This window comes from Ananas comosus, linkage group 3 (genome assembly GCF_001540865.1).
Source record: "Ananas comosus cultivar F153 linkage group 3, ASM154086v1, whole genome shotgun sequence".
Lineage (NCBI taxonomy): Eukaryota > Viridiplantae > Streptophyta > Magnoliopsida > Poales > Bromeliaceae > Ananas > Ananas comosus.
The window spans coordinates 13,503,918-13,525,674 of NC_033623.1; the positions used below are offsets into that span (position 1 = coordinate 13,503,918).

Genomic DNA, 21,757 nt, shown 5'->3' on the forward strand with positions numbered 1-21,757 from the left:
CTATATATATATATATATATATATATATATATAGAGAGAGAGAGAGAGAGAGAGAGAGAGAGAGAGAGAGAGAGAGAGAGATATATAGAGAGAGAGAGAGAGAGAGAGAGAGTTGAGATAGAATACTCTGAAAAGCACAAAGAGGGTGGTGCTTTTGAGTTTTTAGCCATTGAATGGAGAGATATAAGGTTGGGATGATGATGGTAGATGGTGGTAGGTGGAATAGTGTTTAATCCAAGCGCTATTAGTTATCAAGGAGTAGATCCAAGTGCTAGAAACCTAAAAGCACCAAGGAGTTGGTGCTTCTAAAAGTATTCTAGCTCAATTATATATATATATAATTGAACTCTTATGCTTTTAAAAGCACCAAATTATTGGTTTTTATAGATTTTCAGCCTTTGGATGAATATTTGTAGGGTAAGATAATAGTGACCCCATAGGGTTAAGTGGATGATTTGTGGAATAATATAATCTAAGAGATAGAATTGGTCAAAGAAATAGATTTAACAATAAAAAAAACTTAATAGTACCGGTGCTTTTAAAAACTCCATATCCAAACTCTCTCTCTCTCTCTCTCTCTCTCTCTCTCTCTCTCTCTCTCTCTCTCTCTCTCTCTCTCTCTCTCTCTCTCTCTCTCTCTCTCTCTCTCTCTCTCTCTCTCTCTCTCTCTCTCTCTCTCTCTCTCTCTCTCTCTCTCTCTCTCTCTCTCTCTCTCTCTCTCTCTCTCTCTCTCTCTCTCTCTCTCTCTCTCTCTCTCTCTCTCTCTCTCTCTCTCTCTCTCTCTCTCTCTCTCTCTCTCTCTCTCTCTATTATTATTATATATATTATGCAGTAGTAATTATGATAAGCCAATTTTTTGAATTAATAAAGTTCCACTTTAGGGAGGCACAAAAAGCTGAAAAATAGGGGAATTAAAAAAAATTTTCCTTTTAAAATGAAATTTTTTTTTAATATTTTTGGTCCGTATAAAACGAGGGTGGAGAAGGGAACAGCGAAACACTTTCACGTTCCCTTCACGTATTATCAACTCTCTTTCTCCCTCACTTGGCTTCTTTCCTCTTCCGTTCACTTTGACGGGTAGCTTGGGAGGGGAAAAAAATGACGTTTTATATTATGGGTCGCGTAGAAGAACCAAAATTTGGGATATTTGGGGGGTCTCCTCGCTATTTGGAGCAGTAAAAATCGTGTAGATTCCAGCGCATTCTTAGTGGAGCAACAGTGTTAAGTCTTTTAAGTGTGGTCACAGCGGTAACAGAGCATGATTGGGTGTACTTGAAGATATTTATTTTTTATTTAAAAAAGCCCCCTTTGGCTCTTCTTGATTGGAGACACCTGAAGGTTCCCGAGGAGAAGTAACAAAAAGTAATTCCAACTCCTCAGATGGGTATTTGAGAATACGAGCTCATTCGATCTCTGGGTGGAGAAAACCCTAGCAAGGTGAGACCTTTACGCGTATTTTTAAGCTTTTCTGGTGCTTTTGGGTGGAGACACGGAAATATTTATGATTTATCAAGTCGGTACTTGAGAAAACGAGCTCATTTGATCTCTGGGTCGAGGACACCATAGAAAGGTGTGACCTTTACGGGGAATGTTGGGTTTTTATTTATATTTCTTTGGGGTGCTTTTGAGTGGTGAGGATAAGCGCTTCCCAGGGAGTGAGAGAGTTTAGTGTGTCTAGTAGTGGTTGGGGAAGTGTAGGGGGAGCTTTTCGTATTGGTTTTGCTCCATTTTTTAAGCTTTCCCAATTTGGGGTGGGGTTGGGTTGTTGTGCACCTTCCTCTGAGCTTTTGTCCGTACACGGAGACCCTGTAAAGGGCACACGGGGAGAGAGAGAGAGAGAGAGGAAGAGTTAGGGTTTCCACGGAGCTAGGGTTTCGGGTGAGCTTATTGTCGCCGCACTTGTTCCTAATTCCACCTCGCTCCTTGGGTGTGCTCAAAGTTTTAATCTTTGTTTCCATATCTGCTTATTCGTTGTTACTGATCTTCGCTTTGTTTACAGTGAGGTAGGGAACTCTCTGTGATTTCTCCTTTTGATTTAATGCCCAAATAAGTGGTGATTGGATTGAGATTCCACAAACTTTGAGTTTGGATTGTGATTTGTGTGCGCCAAGGTTTCTCATTCAGGTAATTGATTTGTTCCTTTCCTAGAAGAGATGGCGGGGGCTGCTCTAGTTGCCATCGCAGCTTCGATCGGGAACTTGTTGCAGGGATGGGACAATGCTACGATTGCCGGTGAGTTTCTCGATCGAAGTACCTGGCTTTATTTAGGTCTTATGTCACTTCAGAGTAATCTTCAATTTTTCCTGGTTGATTGAGAATTCTTATGCAATCGTTTGAGTAACTGGAGCCTGTTTTTAGGTTTTGTTATTTTTCCTTTAACTGTTTGCCACTTATATATGCCATGGCTCCTTGGTCTTGTTTGATTATTGAGGCCTTGCAATATACTGTTCGAGTTCTTGTTCTGAATGAGGATTGCATTGTTCAAAATAAACCAAAGCTTAATATTTCGGCAGGAGCTGTTCTGTACATAAAGAAAGAATTCAAATTGGAAAGCGAGCCGACAATCGAGGGGCTAATCGTGGCCATGTCACTCATCGGGGCCACCATTATAACAACGTTCTCCGGAGCAGTATCCGACTGCGTCGGCAGGCGGCCTATGCTAATCGTCTCATCCGTCCTCTACTTCGTTAGCGGCATCGTAATGTTATGGTCTCCCAATGTCTATGTCTTGCTCTTAGCAAGGCTTATAGATGGCTTTGGTATCGGTTTGGCCGTCACTCTTATCCCTGTATATATTTCGGAGACTGCCCCTGCGGATATAAGAGGATTGTTGAATACGCTGCCGCAATTCAGTGGTTCGGGAGGGATGTTTTTATCTTACTGCATGGTATTCGGGATGTCATTAATGCCTAAGCCGGATTGGAGAATAATGTTGGGAGTGCTCTCAATTCCTTCACTCTTGTACTTTGCATTAACTGTATTTTATCTACCGGAATCACCAAGGTGGCTTGTGAGCAAAGGGCGAATGTTGGAGGCCAAACGGGTTTTACAGAGAATACGTGGAAGGGAAGACGTCTCAGGTTTGTTGTGCCAATGATACATAATTCTCTCTGATTAACAATCACACCTCTATGTGTGGAATGGATTATTCTTAGCTGCTTCTTTGCTACGATTTCTTACTGTTTGTTTTCCTTGTAAATCATGAATACTTGAAATTTTAGGTAGAGCATAAGAGAGAATCTTCAGCTGCTCAATCATCTGTACAACCACATACTCAATAGTGTTGGTTCGTTTTCAAACTGTTCATAGTTTATCATTGTATTCGATATTATGAAGATGCTTGTGGACCACAGGAATTTTCAACTTTACTAATTATTCTCATATTGATGGATTTTCAACTTTACTAATTACTCCCATATTGATGGAGATACTTACAGGCCAATTGCTTCTCAGCATCATATTCTTTCAACTGTATGAATCTATTTTAAGGTTAAGCGAATTGATTCATAGCATGATGTATGACATGATAGATATATTTGAACCTCGTCCCAAGTTAATATTACTGAAGGAACAGAGTTAAAGTCAATTTTTACTATTCTGCTAATATTCTGTATACTTAGCATTTTCTCTGCCATTATAAATTATTTCCTACTTGTATATCTTAAGATGTGTATAAAGCATGTATGTAATGCTAAGATATTGGAGTGTCTCCTTGAACTCAGAAAAAAGGCCTCTTTTCTGACCATACTCAGCAAAATAGTTCATTCAACTGATTGTTTCATATAAAAATTGTGCGAGGATAAGCTTACTCGTCTATTCATTATTTTTCCATAACAACCGATACTTGTTTTTTTTTTTTTTTTTTTTCTCACCTCAAAGTTAGTGTGATTAATAATATGAGCGAGCTTAGCAACAACACAACGGTACATTTGAGCCACTAAATGGAAATTTTTTGTTCAATTTCATAGGAGAAATGGCCCTACTTGTTGAAGGCTTGGGAGTCGGGGGAGACACGTCCATCGAAGAGTACATCATCGGGCCGGCCAATGAGCTCATCGATGACCAAGGTGAGACCGTCGATAAGGATCAAGTCACATTGTACGGCCCCGAAGAAGGTCTATCGTGGGTTGCCCGACCCACTAAGGGACAGAGCGCCCTGGGAAGTGCCCTGACCATCGTCTCTCGCCATGGTAGCGTGCAGAACCAAAATATACCTCTAATGGATCCTCTAGTCACTCTTTTCGGCAGTGTCCATGAAAAACTTCCCGAAATGGGAAGCATGCGGAGCACACTATTTCCCAATTTTGGGAGCATGTTCAGCGTAGCAGAACAACAACCCAAAACTGAGCAGTGGGATGAGGAGAGTCTTCACAGAGAGGGTGAAGACTACGCATCTGAGGATGCAGGAGGCGACTCTGATGATAATAATCTTCAAAGCCCATTGCTTTCTAGGCAAACAACGAGCCTGGAGGGAAAAGAGATAACCCAAGCACAAACCGGTCATGATAGCATATTGAGCATGGGAAGAAATAGCAGTCTCATGCGGAGAAGTACTACTGGTGAGGCAGTGAGTAGTATGGGAATTGGCGGGGGTTGGCAACTAGCATGGAAATGGTCGGAAAAAGAAGGGGTGGATGGAAAGGAAGGTGGGTTTAGGAGAATCTATTTGCACCAAGAGGGTGGGGCCGGTTCACGGAGGGGTTCGCTTCTTTCGATTCCAGGTGGTGAAACCCCCGAAGAGAGTGAGTTTGTTCAGGCTGCTGCATTGGTGAGCCAGCCCGCTCTTTTCTCTAAGGAGCTCATGGACCAGCACCCAGTGGGGCCCGCAATGCTCCACCCGTCGGAGACGGCTGTTAAGGGTCCGAGGTGGCACGATCTCTTCGAACCTGGAGTGAGGCATGCGTTGATTGTTGGAGTCGGGATTCAGATACTTCAGCAGGTAACGATGGTTTTAATTTTGGGGGAAACAGATGGTGATTACTTTGTGTTTGGTTTTGTCATTCTGTCCGCATGTTTTTTCGCACTGGATGTGATTGTTTATCCTGATGAAGGTAGCTATAGATGTAATTACTCTTTAAATGTGCTTTCTCATGAGAACCAGCTTAATTTGCTCTAAAAGAATGACTCTACGCTCGTTCTATTTGGCTTTGCTTATCGTCACGGAATAACCAACACATGTTAATTAGTATACTTCTACATATGGCTGTTAAATAGCTTTACATTGTTATTACTTTCCAATCCTTTCTGGCTATAATATTATCTTGGGTTTCTCACGTCCTCTTATCCGCTGGAAAATAGCAATGCATGCAACCCGCAAAACATCAAGCAGTTTGCACCTCGCAATTGCCGTATTTTATACTCTTTCATCGAACTAATATGCCTATTGTCGACCCCCTCGCCTTTATATATCATTATCTTCTGTATTACTTTTGTCTGTTAGTAACTATCCCTTACTTTCGTTACCTCCGCAGTTTGCTGGCATAAATGGGGTCCTCTACTACACTCCTCAGATACTCAAGCAAGCCGGCGTCGAAGTTCTTCTTGCAAACATTGGTATCAGCTCTGATTCGGCATCTATTCTTATCAGTGCCATCACAACCCTCTTGATGCTTCCTAGCATCGGCATTGCCATGAGACTAATGGATATTTGTGGGAGAAGGTTCTCTCTCTTTCCCCTCTAACGCTTCTCTCGCTTCCACATATTTGTATCGTTGTGGTGCAACCATTGCACTAGTATACATAGCAAAAAGGTACAATAATTGTGCCCCTTTATGCAGGTTCCTACTTTTGGCGACAATTCCGATCTTGATAGCTTCTTTATTTGTCTTGGTTGTGGCTAACGTGGCCCAGCTGAGCACGGTCCTCCACGCGGTGCTCTCCACCATTAGCGTCATCATTTACTTCTGCTGCTTCGTGATGGGGTTCGGCCCGATCCCGAACATCCTCTGTGCGGAGATATTCCCTACTTCGGTCCGCGGCGTGTGCATCGCGATCTGCGCCCTCACCTTCTGGGCCGGGGACATCATCGTAACCTATACCCTCCCCGTCATGTTGACCGCAATCGGGCTCGCTGGTGTGTTCGGAATCTATGCCGTCGTCTGCGTGTTCGCTTTTATATTTGTTTTCTTGAAGGTTCCGGAAACGAAGGGAATGCCTCTCGAGGTCATTACCGAGTTCTTCGCAGTCGGGGCGAAGAGGGCGCAGGCTGCTAAAAGCTCATCAGCTGTTCTCGGCTAACTGTACTATTAGTTGCACCCTGATCGCTTATCCCTGGAAGCGACATAGTCAATGCGAGAGAGAAAGAGGAGCAAATAAGGATAAGCTAGGGCTTCAGCTAGGGTGATGATGGATGACTTGGTTACTCTATTTGGCTATGAGGAATTTTAAGTAGAAAATCTAAATAATTGCTTCTTTTTTTTTTTTTTGGTTCTTTGTTCTATTTTGGTTTCAATGTTTCTTGTCGCATTGTATTTTGTTTACACTGGGATATTTGTTTTGTAACTATCATTGTGTTGTTGTACGAGGTGGGCGCATCTTAGTTCCAGTTTCTTAGTCTGAGAAATCATACTATGCTGAAACAAAATGCTCTGAGAGCCTACTATTTAACACTCAACTGTGCAGTATACAACCGATCGTCACTAGAGCAAGTGACAAAAGGTTTGGTGATTGGTACCTAATATTCAAGTTCGAATCTTAGTTGATTTACATTTCTTACTAAGTTTATTTCTAAATGAAATAAACGAAGCGGATAGCGTGCTACCTATTTCTTAAAAAAAAAAAAAAAAACTGTGCAGTATACATCATGAAAATCATGGAGGCCCCTATTGTAGGATCCAAAATGAACTAAAATAATAACAACAAACTTGAAATAATCTATATATGCAGGTATTAGATAAGGAGGGGTGTTATACTAGATTTGAAATTAATTGCTGTGTCGCGGAAATGCTGTAGAGGTCTTAGTCTCATGATGTGGTCTTATACTAAACGGGGGTGTTGTGTCATTTTCGAGGGGGATGAGATACATTTGAATGATTCATTTCTCCTCTCTCCTGATTGGTTATGAGGCAACTTACGTGATGGTTACATTCCACTGATTTGTTGCTTTTGGTACTTCTAGTCTAATTATTTCCTAAATCTACGCAATGAGAGGGCCTGATTGATTTTCACCACTGGCGGCAGCCTGATGACGTTTATCAGCTGTAAGGGTGGGGTGGACAGCGATAGTGCATAAAAATTTTCTGTGCATGAGAATCCGCAGCGTCAAATAATATCTGCCTGCCGTCCCATAGTATCAAAATCTTGAATTTAAAATACCTAAAAAAATAAAATAAAATAAATCTTAGATTTAAGATGATGTGGCAGACAAAATCATTTCAACTCTCTGCATTAAAGCAAATGTTAGTACCACATTTTGGTGCCGGCCGAACTATCCCACCCATGATGGGTTGGGGAAGGTCAGAATAAAAAAATGATTAACATAACTCAAGAAATGATTAACATCTTTAACACAATTAATATCAGTAAGTTTTAGTTTAGTATTGAGATCTATCTGACGTTATTGTATAAAATAGGATTAGGATAAAAGTATATAGAGATGTGCTTATGTATTATCCGATGGAACCGCAGAAAATATATTATAATCGATTTATTGTGATATACAGAACGCAATATTACGTAAAGAAATAAACAAAATATTTTTCTATTGTATTTTCTCACCGAACGTAACGCAATCTCTCTGTAATTCCAAACGAAGCCTAAGTTACCTCTGCAGGCTTTCTCTAGAAGAAAAAAAAAAAAAAGAAAAAAAGGAAAAGAAAAGAAAAAGAGTTAATCATGATCATTCCTCACAGCTTATTTTCACAACTAACATGTTATCTAAACATTGTAAACAAAACCTGAGCCCAGGTTAGACATTAATCTAGCCGCACTTACAACTCCTTGGTCGATAAAAGCCCCGCCACACTATCTTGTTCGATTTGGAGAATTCGTTAAATCATTTACTTTGGTTAAGTAATCGCACTCTGCATTTATCTTACATCCAGGCCCGCGAATTTAACCGTTTTAACGTATGGTCACACGCATTTTTATCATTCAATTCTATAGATAGTAGAAGAATAGTGATTACTGTAAACCATAATAAAACATCACAGGAGTGATTAGAATTTATTTGATTTAGAAAGAAGCACAACGAACGAATCGGAAGCAATAAGAGGAAAGTCATTCAGTAAGATCTACATATAATTTCCTTTTGGCCAAACAAAACAACACGTAAAAGAAAAATGGACCTGTATCTCATCTCTATTTTCTGAGACTCGTACAACAAAACTGCAAGTTGACTTTGAAAATTTTCTATTTACAGAAAACTATCCAAACAGCTATTGAAAGTAACATTGAATTGGTCAATCTAAGTTTCCATTCAATTCATGTCGTGACCCGCTATCGGAAATATCAAAGTCCTCGCCGGACTTCGACGCAATGTGGTTGTTCTTGTTATTAGCAGGCTTACTGTTTTCCGGCGGCTCTTGTGGTTTCTCCGATGACTTGAATTGTGGATGCTGAAACAAGTAAGCACAGTGTTAAGCTTGCAAAGTCCTTTAATGCATGATATCTTCTATATCACATAGTTAAGTAACAGAAGAGCCATATTCTTTGACATGTACTGGAAGACTCGAAAGTTATTTGAAAAAAAAGAAAAGAAAGTCTGCTGAAAAACTTGTCCGGACAAAAAATGAAACAGTGTACAAAAAATAACAGTTGATCTTTAGCTAACTTGAATATTTGAATATAAGAGTAAATTATCTGCAATATACTTCCAGTATCTTATTTTCTTCCTCATATCCTACATACTATGAATTACACCAAAAGATGAAGAGAATAGTAAATGAGCACTCACATCTCGTAGAGATTGCAGTTTCTTCTGCAACGCTTCATGCTCAGCTTTAACGCGAAAGGGAACGCCGTCCTTTTGATACACATTGCTTTTGGCGATGTCCTCATCGATGTCAATGGAAGTAGCTGCAAATGGGTGATTGGCTGGAATCCATCTGATCGTCTCAGGATCGACATTTGGTGGTACGGAATCACCTTCTTTGAGAAAAACCGTTGGCCTCTTCCACTGGTATGCACGCGATCTCCTCTTCTGATGGATTGATTGCTGCTCTTTGGTAAGGGTAACAGGAGCCAAGCGATAAACCTTCCCAAACATTTGAATAGTTGAATTATCCTTGTCCATCTTTACTAAAGGATTGTTAAAAGGGTCGTCATATTTTAAAGGCTTTGTGCTGCAGAGAGAAGAAACCATTAAAGCATCACTATAGCATAGTGAAACGAACAAAATGCATATCATTCATTTGAAAGCCTTCATAATTGATATGCATAAGCCGGACTATGTAATAGAAGTACACAGCTAAATCTTAAGAAATTGACCAAAGCCATTCTATGCGTTATTCAGATATGATTATGTATTTGTAGGAACAAGCAAGATGAAATTGGATATAACTAAAGACCCAAAGAACATACATGCCTCTTCGATCAGATTTTAACTGGCCACGCCTTACAAGGTCAGCAACAGAACCTTGGTTGCTCTGGCTCTGCATTTTAAGCATAATTTGTCTTGCAACAATCATCAAAATTGCAAATGTTATGCATACACCAAGAGTGAACTTTGAATCAATATTTTTTCTCACCTGCAAAAACCAAAAAATAAATCTCAGAGAGGATGAAAAGGCGTGGAAAGCATTATAGAACAAATGCAGAAAAAGAATTTACAATATTTGCTTTGCTCTCAAATAGGCACATGGCACTATGAAAAATAGTACTACTCAATGAGGAAAACATCCCTAGTTGCACCAATTATTGAGAACGAAAATCCCCACTCATGCAACCAAACTTCAGTTGATATTAATAGATCATAGGTTAAAATTACTGGCCATAAAGTGGGAGACAATTTAATTCCACGTAAATAAAGTAATACCACAGAAGCTATAAACTCATACAGCAGCATGCAAAGGCTAACATGTCCCTCCTTCAGTTTTCATAGATTTACAAAATGTATAAATATCATTAAGGTTTGCAGCAAGAAATGATTACTAATGCGATAACTAGAATAACTTGTTGGGCCCAAACAATCGGCCCAAAATGCTTATTCCATTTATTATTACTAGAGCTCTTACCCATTGGAGCATCACAAACTCCTCCTATTTAAACCCTAGCATTCTCGCCAGGTTCGATACCACCCTAGCCTATGATCACCAAGTGATGTGAGACCCATCTCACTCTTCCAGCTGGCAAACCGGCTTTAATACCAAATATAACGACCCAGCTTATTAGCATTAATAACTCGTTGGACCCAAACTATCGGCCCAAAATGCATAAGTATAATATTATTATTATACTAGAGCCCTTAGCTATTGGGGAGTCACAGTTACCAAAAGCAAATTCAAATAACTGTTGGTTTAAACGAAGGCTATATACTAAACTCTTTCACTTTGCTTTGATTTTGGATAAAACTACCAAAATTTCATAGGAAATATTGCAGCATTTCCATGGATTTTCATCAAGGCGGAATTTTCATCAAGGCAGCATATTTTGTGATTGCACAAGTAGTTACATGAATATATACATTTAAGCATGTAAACTCCGACTTTTACTGCTAAAATAAAGAATAAATGCTATCAAAATAAAAAGAGAGCAAAATGATCGCACCGCGAGCACGGATGAGGGCAGAGCAACCACCATTTCCCTTAGAGAACCAATTTTTCCTTCCGCGAAGAAACCCAACTCATTCTTCTCCACCTCCCCACGAACTCCACCCCCCACACCCCCCTCATCCTTAGCCGGATCAACAGAGTGCCCATCCGAAGCCCTAACCACAAAGACCCACCGCGATCTCCCGCGACAACCGAATCCCAAATTGGTAAAACGCAAACCCTTCAATTCGCGAGTTCGATTCTACAAATTGAGAAATCCAATCGAAACAGTAAGAAATTGGGATTAGGGCACGAAATGGGAGGAGGAGAGGGGTCGAGAAGTTACCCTATAACGGGGGGATTGGATCGAGAGGATGCAGAGCGCCCCGGAAGCGGACGCCATTGTCGCCTCAACATGAAGGATGGAGCGGATCGAGGGCTAGGGTTAGCGACGCGCGGAAGCGACGATCGCCTCACGTTGAGCTAGGGTTTATGTTGGAACGGTGAAGAGCGGGTTCCGAACAGTGAGAGGCGAACCGAGTTTTTGGCATTTTCGGGACTTTGATTGGATGTGGTCCACCACGTCAGCAAAAAAAAGGCTCTTACTTTTGTTTCACTCAAGAGGCTTGAAAATTTAAATATAACAATATTTAACATGATTTATAGAAAAATTACTTTACATATTAAAGATATTACTATGGGAGCTTTTTAGCTCCAATACTAGGCTTTTTCTCAATGACCACGCATCTATCTTCTCTTTGAGAAAATTAAAATTTTTTTTTTAACTCGACATATTTTTATTTTCTGACCATACAGTAATTATATCCATTCAATATCGACAGATTGAATACATGTTTATCACTGATGAGCTATAGAGTTATTTTTCTGTGAATGAAATTCCATTCCAAAAAGGATTTATTAATATTTTTAACTGTAGAAACATATTGGATCTAAATAAAGTGCCTTCCAATAAAGAAGTTTCCAAGGGTGTGGGAAGACGATTATTAGAGTGAGAGATGGAAACAATATCACTAGTGGTCTACTACATCTTCTAGGAGCCAAAATTTAGTGGGGATTAAATCAACAATAAAGTATTACTAAACAAGCAAGAGATCTTAATGCATCACATTATATACCAAAAAGTTACTAATACTACGCGACTTTAGTGAAAGATCTTCATTGAATGAGGAGATAAGTTATAGTTTTATAGGGGCAGTGGTGGATGGTGGAGAGAAGGGCTTCGACTTCCCCTTTATTTTGTGTTGGATTCAACTAATTAAAAGGGCACACCAATGCCAATCCACTAATGTAGAAGGAAATTTAATAGGGAAGGTTAGGTTAAATAAATGTATATATAGGCAGGTCAAGATTAGGTTTGAAATTGAGCAGAAGAAAAATTAGATCAAGAGAATCAATCAGCTTAGTTCGAGACTCAGGTCGGTTCTTTTGACCCTTTTTTTTTTATATCTTTCAAATTGTAGATTAGAGAGTGGCTAAACCGCTGAAAATAGGATGGAGTTGGGTGAGCGTGTATGAATAGCATTACTCTTTGAATAATTTGAAAATGAAAAAAAAGCATGAAGCTAATACATAATTAATCTTTAGCTAAGTTTTATTATTATTTTCTATTAATTTTGGGCTTTTAAGCCCGCCGTGGAAGAGACGAGATCCAAACCAAATGAACATGTAGAAAAATTTTAGGCATTGGGCCTCATAAATTGTGCTCCGTACAAACTATCATGCATCGCATGCATAGCTGTCCATCAATTATGAGTTCCATCACGTGTTACGAGCCCAATTTACTGGTGAAGGTGCAGTGCGCAAAAACATTCAGATATATGCACCTGTTGCAGCCAATAGTTTTATTTATTTACATCCGTAATTTAAATTCAAAAAATACTTTTTATTTTTTTTTTATTGAGTTTTTCTTTGTAAAAATTGAACAAAGCAAAATTATTTACCAGCTTATTCTCTAAATAATAAAAATAAAGAAAACTTTACTGTAAATACTTATTTTTTTATTTTTTTTTTCTGACATTTAAAAATCTATATTTTGCTCTTGTTAAAATTTTAGAAGTATTTTCAAAAGAGTGTGATGTTAATAAAGAGAATAAAATGACCAAATTACTTAACTTCTTTTATAAAAAAATAATTTTTTAATATATTTTTATTTTTTGAGAGTCGTTTTCGATATAAATTATAAAAAAGAATAGAATAATAATGAAACGATAAGGAAAGGAGAGATCAAATGCAATAATTTAAGATATTAATAGAATAAAATATTAATTTTTTAATATTAAAAGAAAAAAATATTTTCTGTAATTCAGTCAAATAATAATAATAAAATATTACTTTTTCCCGCCATCTTACCCAATTGTTTCAACCTCTCTCTTCAGTGTCCAGCTTTTTCACCTCTACTGCTGCTGCTGCTGCTGCTGCTTTTGCTGTTGCTGCACATGCTCGAGGACTCAGGCGCCAGTGATTTTCCGTTAAAACCCCTCGCGCATATCAAGCGGGTCCCCCACATCCATCTCTCTCTCTCTCGCGTCTCTCTTTCTCTTTCCCCACTCACATGCTTTCCGTGATCTCCGACCCAAATTAAAGCATCCCCGACAAATATATCTCGGGCATTTTTTGTGGTCCAATTCTCACGATCTATTGCATATAAAAAGGAGAGNGGGGGGGGGGGGGGGGGGGGGGAGGAAATAATTACTGCAGAAGAAGCAGCAAAAGAGAATCCGTCTATTGCTGTGTCGATATTTAATTAATTTACAGGAATTTTGATAAATACAGAGTAATAGCATTGCCACGCCCTTATCTCATCAGCATCTCCACCACTCGCAATTCCCCAAATCAGAAAACGGAAAGAGACAGAGAAATGTTGTACAATTGCGAGCTCAACCGGTAGGGGATTATAGCTAGGGCAGGTACCTTTCGGCGTCCTCCATCGCCCCGCTTTCCTCCGCCGCCGCCGCCGCCGCCAACGACGACGACGACGACGACGACGACGAGGAGCACGCGCCGCACCTCTGGCACCGCGGCGGGGGAGGGGGAGGGGGAGGAGAAGGAGACGCGGGGACGACGAGGATGCGGCGACACGAGGGGCACGACGAATGGAAGCCGAGCCACGTGTCGACGCATGCGACGTGGAACCAGTGCCCGCACTGCGGCAGGATCCGGATCTCCTCCCCCTCCTCGAACTCCGCGAGGCAGATCGGACACTCCGACGCCTTCATCGCCGCGCAGCCGCTGCCGCCGCCGCCGCCGCCGCCGCCGTACGCCACCTTCGGGAGCGCCCGGATCGCCTTCTTCTTCAGCCCCTTGCTCGGCGCCGCCGCGGGAGTCCGCGGAGGGCGAGATTCCCCGCCGGCGGAGGAAGAGGATGGCGAGGATCGCCGGATCCAGGCGCAGCGCGCGACGAGGGAGAGGCCGACGACGCAGATGAGGGCGCAGAGGAGCGCCGCGAGGATCACCACCACGTCGGAGTCCACGGCGAGCGGCTCTGGGGCCTCCGCCCCGATGTTGGAAGAGTTAGCCTCGAGGATCCTCATCGCCCGAGCCATTTGATCATCACCAAGCGAGAACGAAGAAGAGAAAGAGAAAGAGAGAGAGAGAGAGAGAGCGAGAGAGAGAGAGAGAGAGAGAGAGGAAGAGGTAGGGCGATGGGAGGAGGGAGAGGGTTCGGATCTGGGGTTTATTTATATTACAACCAAAAAATGTTTTTGATTTTAGCAAAAAGGACCTCCACTTTACCCGAAATTACAAGGCTCGTACCACAAATCTTTCCTGGACGAAAATGCCCCTAACAAGGAATCATAATGCCACCGTATGACGTGGACGGCATGCTACTTAATAAGGACATATGTTTGTCCTCTTTTGGTAGGGGAGGGAAAAATAAAAAAAAGAAGTGAACGCACCATACGTGGCGCGCATCACGGCCCTCCAAATGATCACAACAGACCCCAGAATGATCGGACGCGCGGCTGTGATTACGGCCACGTCATCCAACTTAGAGGGGCCGAGGATTGGTTGTGACGTGCGGGTCCCGCACAGGAGAGCGCTTCCATGTGGTCGTAGGCGCATCATTCACGGGTGAGTGCATTGCACGGACAGTGATGGGCTTGATGGCGACGTGGACGGCAGGTGATGCGGCTGGGGCACATGGGGTGGCGCGCGCACGGATTAGTTTCGTTACAGTGCGTGCATTAGTTGTGCCTACTCTCTCCGAGTAACGAGTTACGAGGTTTCGTTAGACGTGAGTAGTTTTACGAGGAATTTTATAATGAATTTTTTAGTACTATAGTTGTAGTTAACCGTTAACGTACCAAATTTTATTCCATAATGCACGATAACTCTGTCAGCAGCAACAGAATTAACCGGTTATAAAACAACCGTTATATTTTAAAATTTTAAAATTTTAAAATAAAAAAGCTATTTTTATATAATATTAGAGTAAAAAATTCTGAATTCGAGTCATGACAGACTCCTAGTATTATTTTTTTTCATATTTAATTCAAGTCAACAACACGAGCTCACAAATAATTTTAAGTCCAAACGTGAGGGAAAGTGAAAGTGTTAATATAAAAAAATTTAATCATTGTTAGTTCTGTCAGTTGATGTCCTCTTCCAATTGGGACTTGGAAGAAGATGCTTACAAACACTTGAAAGCTCTGGCTCATATCAGGGAATAAGCCGTGCTTGTTCTTCGTGGTATCAGGGGCAGGATACAAACGGCTGAGGTATTATAATACAATGGTTGTTTCACATCGTATCAGAATATGATTCGAGTCATATTAAGTTCCTAATATTATTAAATTTTTTCTATTTAATTTAAGTTTAGGAATGTCAATAAATTTGGATATCTGAAATATTATCCGAATCCGAACCCGAATGGGACCGGTTTATCCGAGCTAAATGCATATGAATTTGATTATAGGTATAGAAAATAAAAAACCTAACAATATGGATACGTGTATGAATTTTGTATTTATTCGACCCGAACCCAAACCCGAATCCAAACCCGAATAAATTATATATATATATATATATATATATATATATATATATATATATATATATATATATATATATAGAGGGTTCGGCCACTATATTATTATGAGTACAATCGCTCTCGGACTCATAAATCGTTTTCGATGATAGAGCTTCCGAATCAACGATCCATACCGTTAAACGTTTTTTACAGTATTTAAAATTTCTAGAAATCAAATTTTATAATTTTTCGACATCATTTACCTTACAATCAAGAGGTCACAAATTTGACAATTTTTAACGGCCGGTATAGAATATTTGCTAGTTTAACGGTGTAAAAAAATTAAAATTTGTTGAATTTTTGATAGAAAATTCTATTCACTACATAGATAAAGATCAATAACTCTAATCTTGAATTGAAGGATCCGATCATCCTTTTTTAGGATGTCGTTCGATTCTGACCGTTCATTTTATGCCCACTTGATGAACTTTATTATGATTTCGAAAATTTACGAAATTTATTTTCTAGAAATTTCAAGTACTTTATATCATATTTAACGGAGTGGATCGTCGATTCGAAAACTCCATCATTGAAAACAACTTATGAGTACGAGGGCTCTAATACTCATAATAGTATAGTAGCCATGCCATATCATTATATATTATTATAAATATATATATATATATATATATATATATTATATATATATATATATATATATATATAATTGAATCTCCTATGCTTTTAAAAGTACCAAGTTATTTGATGCTTGTAGATTTTTGGCCATTGGATTAAGAGATATGCGGTTAGGATGATGTGGCCCCTAGGGTTGAGTGGGTGTGTTTTAGTGAATAGTATAATCAATGCGTTGAAAATGAATTCGAGGTAGTAGATCTACCGGTTAAAAAAATTATAAGCATCACAGTGTTTGGTGCGTTTTTACCAAGCCACCATAGGCCGACTCATACTATAATATCATATACTATCTAGTATATATATAATACCTACCCTACTATATATATGTTATTTATTTATTTATACAATATATAAAATGTGTAATAATTTTTATCTATTGGATCTTTCTCCTACAGTATACAATAGTCACTTTATCTTCCAAAATCCAAATCCTAATAAGCTTGTTCTATTATTTGATTGTGTTTTAAAAATTTTTAATGTTACTATAATATATTTTGAAATATGGTAAAGAGGAATTATTATTTCGGGTTCGGGTTCGGATTTCGGGATTTTGGTCGGGGTCGCATATCGGTATGAATTTTTAAAATCCGTCAGGTTCGGATTCAGGTTCAGATTTTAATTTGATTTTCGGATTTGGATTTGGATTTTTGAAAATCCGACCCAAATCCGATCCGTTGACGTCCCTATTCAAGTTCACGTTATGAGACTATACAAAATTTCGAATCCAGACATAAGAAAAAGTGGAAATGTTAATAAAAAAATATTTAAATATTATTTTTTATAAATTTATATTTTTAAAGTACAAATAGTTGTTTCACATAACCCGAGCCATATAATTTATACTAAAAAATTCTATACTCTTATTATAGCTTTGGAAGCAGCATTGTTAAATATAAAAATGTTCAAATACCGTTCTCTAACAGCTTAAGTTTTTAAAGTACAACGGTTGTTTCACGTGATATTAGAGCAAGAGGTCCTGAGTTCAAGTCACGCCAGACTCCTAGTATATTAATTTCCTTCTATTTAATTCAAGCCTACGTCACACAGATAAACATCGTTCTCTACATTTTCTTTTAATTTGGCCCCCTTTTTCTACGATGGTGTTTCCTTGTAAGAGGGACGTAACAGGCAAGGTTGGCAATTGAACCAAGGTTTTTTTATGCTCGGGTCTCTTTTGGCTTAATTAATTTTGAGCTCGCTTAAACTCGACTCGAAATTAAAGAAAACAAGCTCGAACATGAATTTAGACTATAAATCAACTTTAACCTGACTTTTCAACATTATTTTGCTCAATCAGGCTTGGTTCGAATAAGGTCGAAATTATAAATATAGCGATATCACATGTCTTTATTTGAGATTCTAAATCTAGCCAAGTTAATATATTTCATTTAATCTTAAAAATCATAGATTTTGAATGACTGAGGACTTCAATTTTACTATTAATTTCTACTACCTGGAAGTACCTGGAACATATATAGATTATGGAATTATCAACATTTATTTTATGATAGCAGAAACATTAGACATCTATTAGAGGCTTGATGAGTTAGTTCATAAATTATTTTTTATTTCTTAGATACAGTACTACCACATGTTAGATGATCTTTTTTCTTTTTATTTTTTCTAGGTAAAGCCCGTAGGCCATGTTAGATCGATGTATGTTTATTAATTCGAAAATAAATAGTTTGATAGATTATTCCAAAACTTTTTATTTGAAACTCTAAAAAAAGTCTATTTTGGAGTGAAAGCTCCATATTTAAATTCACTGTATATAAATCTTGAGACTATAAAAATTACATAAGCAGGAGATTTATCAAGCTGTTCATTTAGGGTTAGAGACTTAAAAGCCCGAAATCAGGTTTGACTCGAATAAATATCAATTCAAGCTTGATCAAAATCTCTGGCTCAAAATTAATTTCAAGCCAAGCTGGAACTCAGCTCGACCAAGCGCGGCTCATTAAGAGAAAAAATGTATGAAAAGGAAAAGAAATAAAAAAAAAAAGAAAAAGAAGTTAGACCCAAACAAGATAGATGCTTCTAGGACAATTACAAAGTAATCAGACACTTACTTGAAAATGACCTGTAACAAGCTAGCTAGCTTTCCTATAATTCTCTCCTTGCATAATTATATATTTATTTAGCTGATGAATAGTACATTTCCCCTACATATGCATGAACTTAATATGGTGTTGCCACAAAAAGAGGACAAGAGCAATTTTGCACCAATAATTAAAGAGCATCACCTCTTTTTGACGAGGCTTGATGGGAAATTTAGTGCCCTCCACACTTAGCATCTTCCTAGAGATTGCATTGCATGTGGTTAACTTATCTTTTCCCTTTCAGAATGGTGGTTCAATTGACCATTATGGGCTACTTTGGACTCTTCCCATGTAATGTGTTTTTTTTTTTTTTGTTTTTTTGTTTTTGTGTATTCAACTGTGGTATTTCTCACTGCTAGCTAGCTAGTGTAGTGCGTAAAGATATTTATGTCCCTGCAGATACGAAGTATCTTATGAAGATGAAATTCTATTTTTGGACCATTTTATTTTCAGCAATATATTGTGTTGTAATTAAGGAAAAAGAAGAGGTTAGTACTTTTTTTTAAAGATGTCCGTGGACCGGGTCGGGTTTGGGTAATTAATATACTGTACCCATACCCTAAAAAGAAATGGTTACAAAAAAAATATATACCCTACCCATTTAACTTCGGGTTTGGTCCGGATCTGGGTACTAAAGCTACTAATATACCCATCGGGTCTATTTGAGCGGGTCTGGATAGTGACTACCCGTATACTACCCGTTCAAGACCGGGTATGGATCGGGTCTAGATCGGATACGGATATCCGTATAAATATATATATATTTATAAACTTTATTAAATAGTCAATAGACAAACTATAAAGCCCACCATAAAAAAACTCGCATTCTAATAAGTTGTACCGTCCAATAAAATTCATTCAAAAGAAATATTGTCGCTGATGATGATGATGACACTGATGATGATGATGACAACGAAATATTGTTGGCGAAAATGAAATGAAAAAAAAAGAGTAGAAAACAAAGAGTAAAAAAATTAGAAAAAAGTAATGAGTAAAAGAGACTGCTAGGGTTTCATTAGGATGAAAATACATAGTGACTCATCATCTATAAGTCATATTAAAATTGATCCTTCAACTTCAAAAATTTATTTATTTTTATTTACTATCGGATATTTCATCGGGTCCGGGTCCAGGTCCGGATTTGAAAATTATTCCGGACCCTACCCATTTAAAAGTTAGGTTCGGGTCGGATCCAAATCAGGTATGGATATAAAATATCCGGACCCATACCCGAAACTTTAATGGGTAATTTTTTTTATCCATATAGTATTCATTTTTTATCGGGTCCGGTTCGGGTTCAGTTCGGGTCCGGGTCAGGTATGGGATTTCGAATATTTTGGACACCTTTACTTTTTTTCAGCTTAGAAAAGAAAGCGAGACTGATAAGAGAAAACCTGCAAACTTGTATCGCTCTAATAGTCTTCTATGTAGCAGTAATTCTACGTAAAATTGGTATCAATCGAACTAAACATCTTCAACTAGTGAAAAACATGATTAGCCTAATTTGTTAAATATAAAAATATCTTAAAATACTATTTTTTACTGGCTTAATTTAATATGATATCATAATTAAAGGTTATGACTTCAAATCTCGTTGCATTCCTTTTCTCCTATTTAGTTTATGTTTATATTATAGACCTAGTAAAAAGTTTTGAATTTAGATGTGATTTAAGCTTTTGGAGAAAATCGATACATTTTTTATTATATCAAAGTAAATCTGATTATATTCGGGTAAATTGGTGGCTACAAAAGTGGTGTTAAAAAAAGGAAAAAAAAAAAAAAAAGGTGTAAAGCTAGCTTGACAAAGAAGTACTACAAAATGCTCAAGCAACTTTATTTTTTTTTTTAAGTTAGGTTGGGCTCTCTTGATCTGGGAACCGTTCAATTTTTGTCGTAGGATGAATAAATGGATTGAGCCCCATTAAAAAAAGTACATCTCTCCCTTGTCTCCTACAGTACCCAGAAAAAGACTTGAATGGAAGGCACTGTTTTACTGTGATGCAAACTCAGTGCACCGATAACATGGGTTACTCTACTGGTTTTGTATCTAACTTCGAATAGGGTATATTCCTGTTTAATCAAAAAAATAACATGTTGGGTTAACATGTTTGATGAGAGTGACCTAGCTAAATGAGGGTGTATCTTTTATAGATCTTTTGCCGATGAGAAGTGAAATGTGAAATTAATTAACAACCGCAGTGGTACCTTTACTTATAAATGTTTCATGTTTCTCATGATTAAGTTGGTGAGAAATTATATATATATATATATATATATATATATATATATATATATATATATATATAGAACTAGGCTAATATACTATTAATAGCACCAAGTCATTAGTGCTATCAAGTTTTTGGCCATTGAATTAAGAGATGTGTGGTTAAGATGATGTGGGTCCCCTAGGGTTGAGTGGGTGGTTGGTTGAATAGTATGATCTAACGGGCGAAAATGATCAAAAAGGTAGATCTAGCGACGAAAAACTTGGTAGCACCAAATGCTTCATGCTATTAATAGCATAGTAGCCGAACTCTATATATATATATATATATATAGAGAGAGAGAGAGAGAGAGAGAGAGAGAGAGAGAGAGAGAGAGAGAGAGGCTCCTATGCTTTCGAAAGTACGGGAGTCTTCGTACTTGTAAGTTGTTTTCAATAATCGGACATCCGATTCGGCGATCGGTTCCATTAGACATGATCTACGCTGTTGGAACTACTTAGAAACCAAATTTCATAAATTTTTGACTTCGTTTGTCTAGTAAACGAGTAGCCTTAAAATGAACGACTGAAAATGAAAATCTCATAAAAAACAGTGATAAAGGACTCAAATTTCAAATCGGAAGTATTGGTCTTGCTATTGATGTTAAATAGAATTTTCTATTAAATTTTTATCTAATTTGGATACTTCTACACCGTTGAACTTAAAAACGTGTCACATCGGCCATTAAAATAGCCATTTTTGAGACCTTTTAATCACTTGGTAAATGATGTCAAAAAATTATGAAATTTGGTTTCTAAATAGTTCCAATAGGATATATTATACTTAACGGAGCTGATCGTCGAATCGGATTTCCTATCATCGAAAACAACTTATAAGCACGGAGGTCTCCGTATTTTCGAAAGTACAGGAGACTTACTCTCTCTCTCTCTCTCTCTCTCTCTCTCTCTCTCTCTCTATATATATATATATATATATAAGTCCGGCTATGGTGCTTGTAAAAGCACCAAGCACTTGGTGCTTGTAAATTTTTTACCGTTCGATCTACATCTTTGATCATTT

At 38.2% G+C, this 21,757-nt stretch overlaps 3 protein-coding genes across 12 annotated transcripts; 1 reads left to right on the top strand and 2 right to left on the bottom strand.

The window, feature by feature from the left end:
- Positions 994-6,552, top strand: LOC109707460 (monosaccharide-sensing protein 2-like). 9 transcript variants are annotated; one of them, XM_020228714.1, is made up of 6 exons: positions 994-1,437; positions 2,000-2,232; positions 2,514-3,080; positions 3,969-4,939; positions 5,472-5,659; positions 5,778-6,552. In XM_020228714.1, exons 2-6 carry the CDS (start codon positions 2,154-2,156, stop codon positions 6,235-6,237), a joined length of 2,265 nt encoding a protein of 754 aa, XP_020084303.1. In that variant the 5' UTR covers positions 994-1,437; positions 2,000-2,153; the 3' UTR covers positions 6,238-6,552. The 9 variants fall into 9 exon arrangements, with proteins under 9 accessions (XP_020084303.1, XP_020084307.1, XP_020084310.1 ...); XM_020228718.1 differs by having other exon boundaries at positions 2,125-2,232; XM_020228721.1 differs by having other exon boundaries at positions 2,149-2,232.
- On the bottom strand, positions 8,167-11,305 carry LOC109707885 (protein MULTIPLE CHLOROPLAST DIVISION SITE 1). 2 transcript variants are annotated; one of them, XM_020229412.1, is made up of 5 exons: positions 11,035-11,305; positions 10,705-10,950; positions 9,520-9,590; positions 8,894-9,281; positions 8,167-8,555 (listed from the first exon to the last, which is right to left on the bottom strand). In XM_020229412.1, exons 1-5 carry the CDS (start codon positions 11,089-11,091, stop codon positions 8,400-8,402), a joined length of 918 nt encoding a protein of 305 aa, XP_020085001.1. In that variant the 5' UTR covers positions 11,092-11,305; the 3' UTR covers positions 8,167-8,399. The 2 variants fall into 2 exon arrangements, with proteins under 2 accessions (XP_020085001.1, XP_020084999.1); XM_020229410.1 differs by having other exon boundaries at positions 9,520-9,686; positions 11,035-11,293.
- LOC109707887 (RING-H2 finger protein ATL8-like) lies at positions 13,398-14,367 on the bottom strand. Its single transcript, XM_020229413.1, has one exon. It carries the CDS (start codon positions 14,249-14,251, stop codon positions 13,607-13,609), a length of 645 nt encoding a protein of 214 aa, XP_020085002.1. The 5' UTR covers positions 14,252-14,367; the 3' UTR covers positions 13,398-13,606.

What these genes read in the sequence shown, in the direction of transcription:
- LOC109707460 (XM_020228714.1), top strand. Translation starts at nt 2,154, where the DNA reads ATGGCGGGGGCTGCTCTAGTTGCCATCGCAGCTTCGATCGGGAACTTG. An exon ending in GGATTCAGATACTTCAGCAG is followed by an intron (nt 4,940 to 5,471) that starts GTAACGATGGTT and finishes TTACCTCCGCAG; the next exon opens with TTTGCTGGCATAAATGGGGT. An exon ending in ATGGATATTTGTGGGAGAAG is followed by an intron (nt 5,660 to 5,777) that starts GTTCTCTCTCTT and finishes CCCTTTATGCAG; the next exon opens with GTTCCTACTTTTGGCGACAA.
- LOC109707885 (XM_020229410.1), bottom strand. Translation starts at nt 11,091, where the DNA reads ATGGCGTCCGCTTCCGGGGCGCTCTGCATCCTCTCGATCCAATCCCCC. An exon ending in TGCCCTCATCCGTGCTCGCG is followed by an intron (nt 9,687 to 10,704) that starts GTGCGATCATTT and finishes TGGTTTTTGCAG; the next exon opens with GTGAGAAAAAATATTGATTC. An exon ending in AACTGCAATCTCTACGAGAT is followed by an intron (nt 8,556 to 8,893) that starts GTGAGTGCTCAT and finishes TACTTGTTTCAG; the next exon opens with CATCCACAATTCAAGTCATC.
- LOC109707887 (XM_020229413.1), bottom strand. Translation starts at nt 14,251, where the DNA reads ATGGCTCGGGCGATGAGGATCCTCGAGGCTAACTCTTCCAACATCGGG.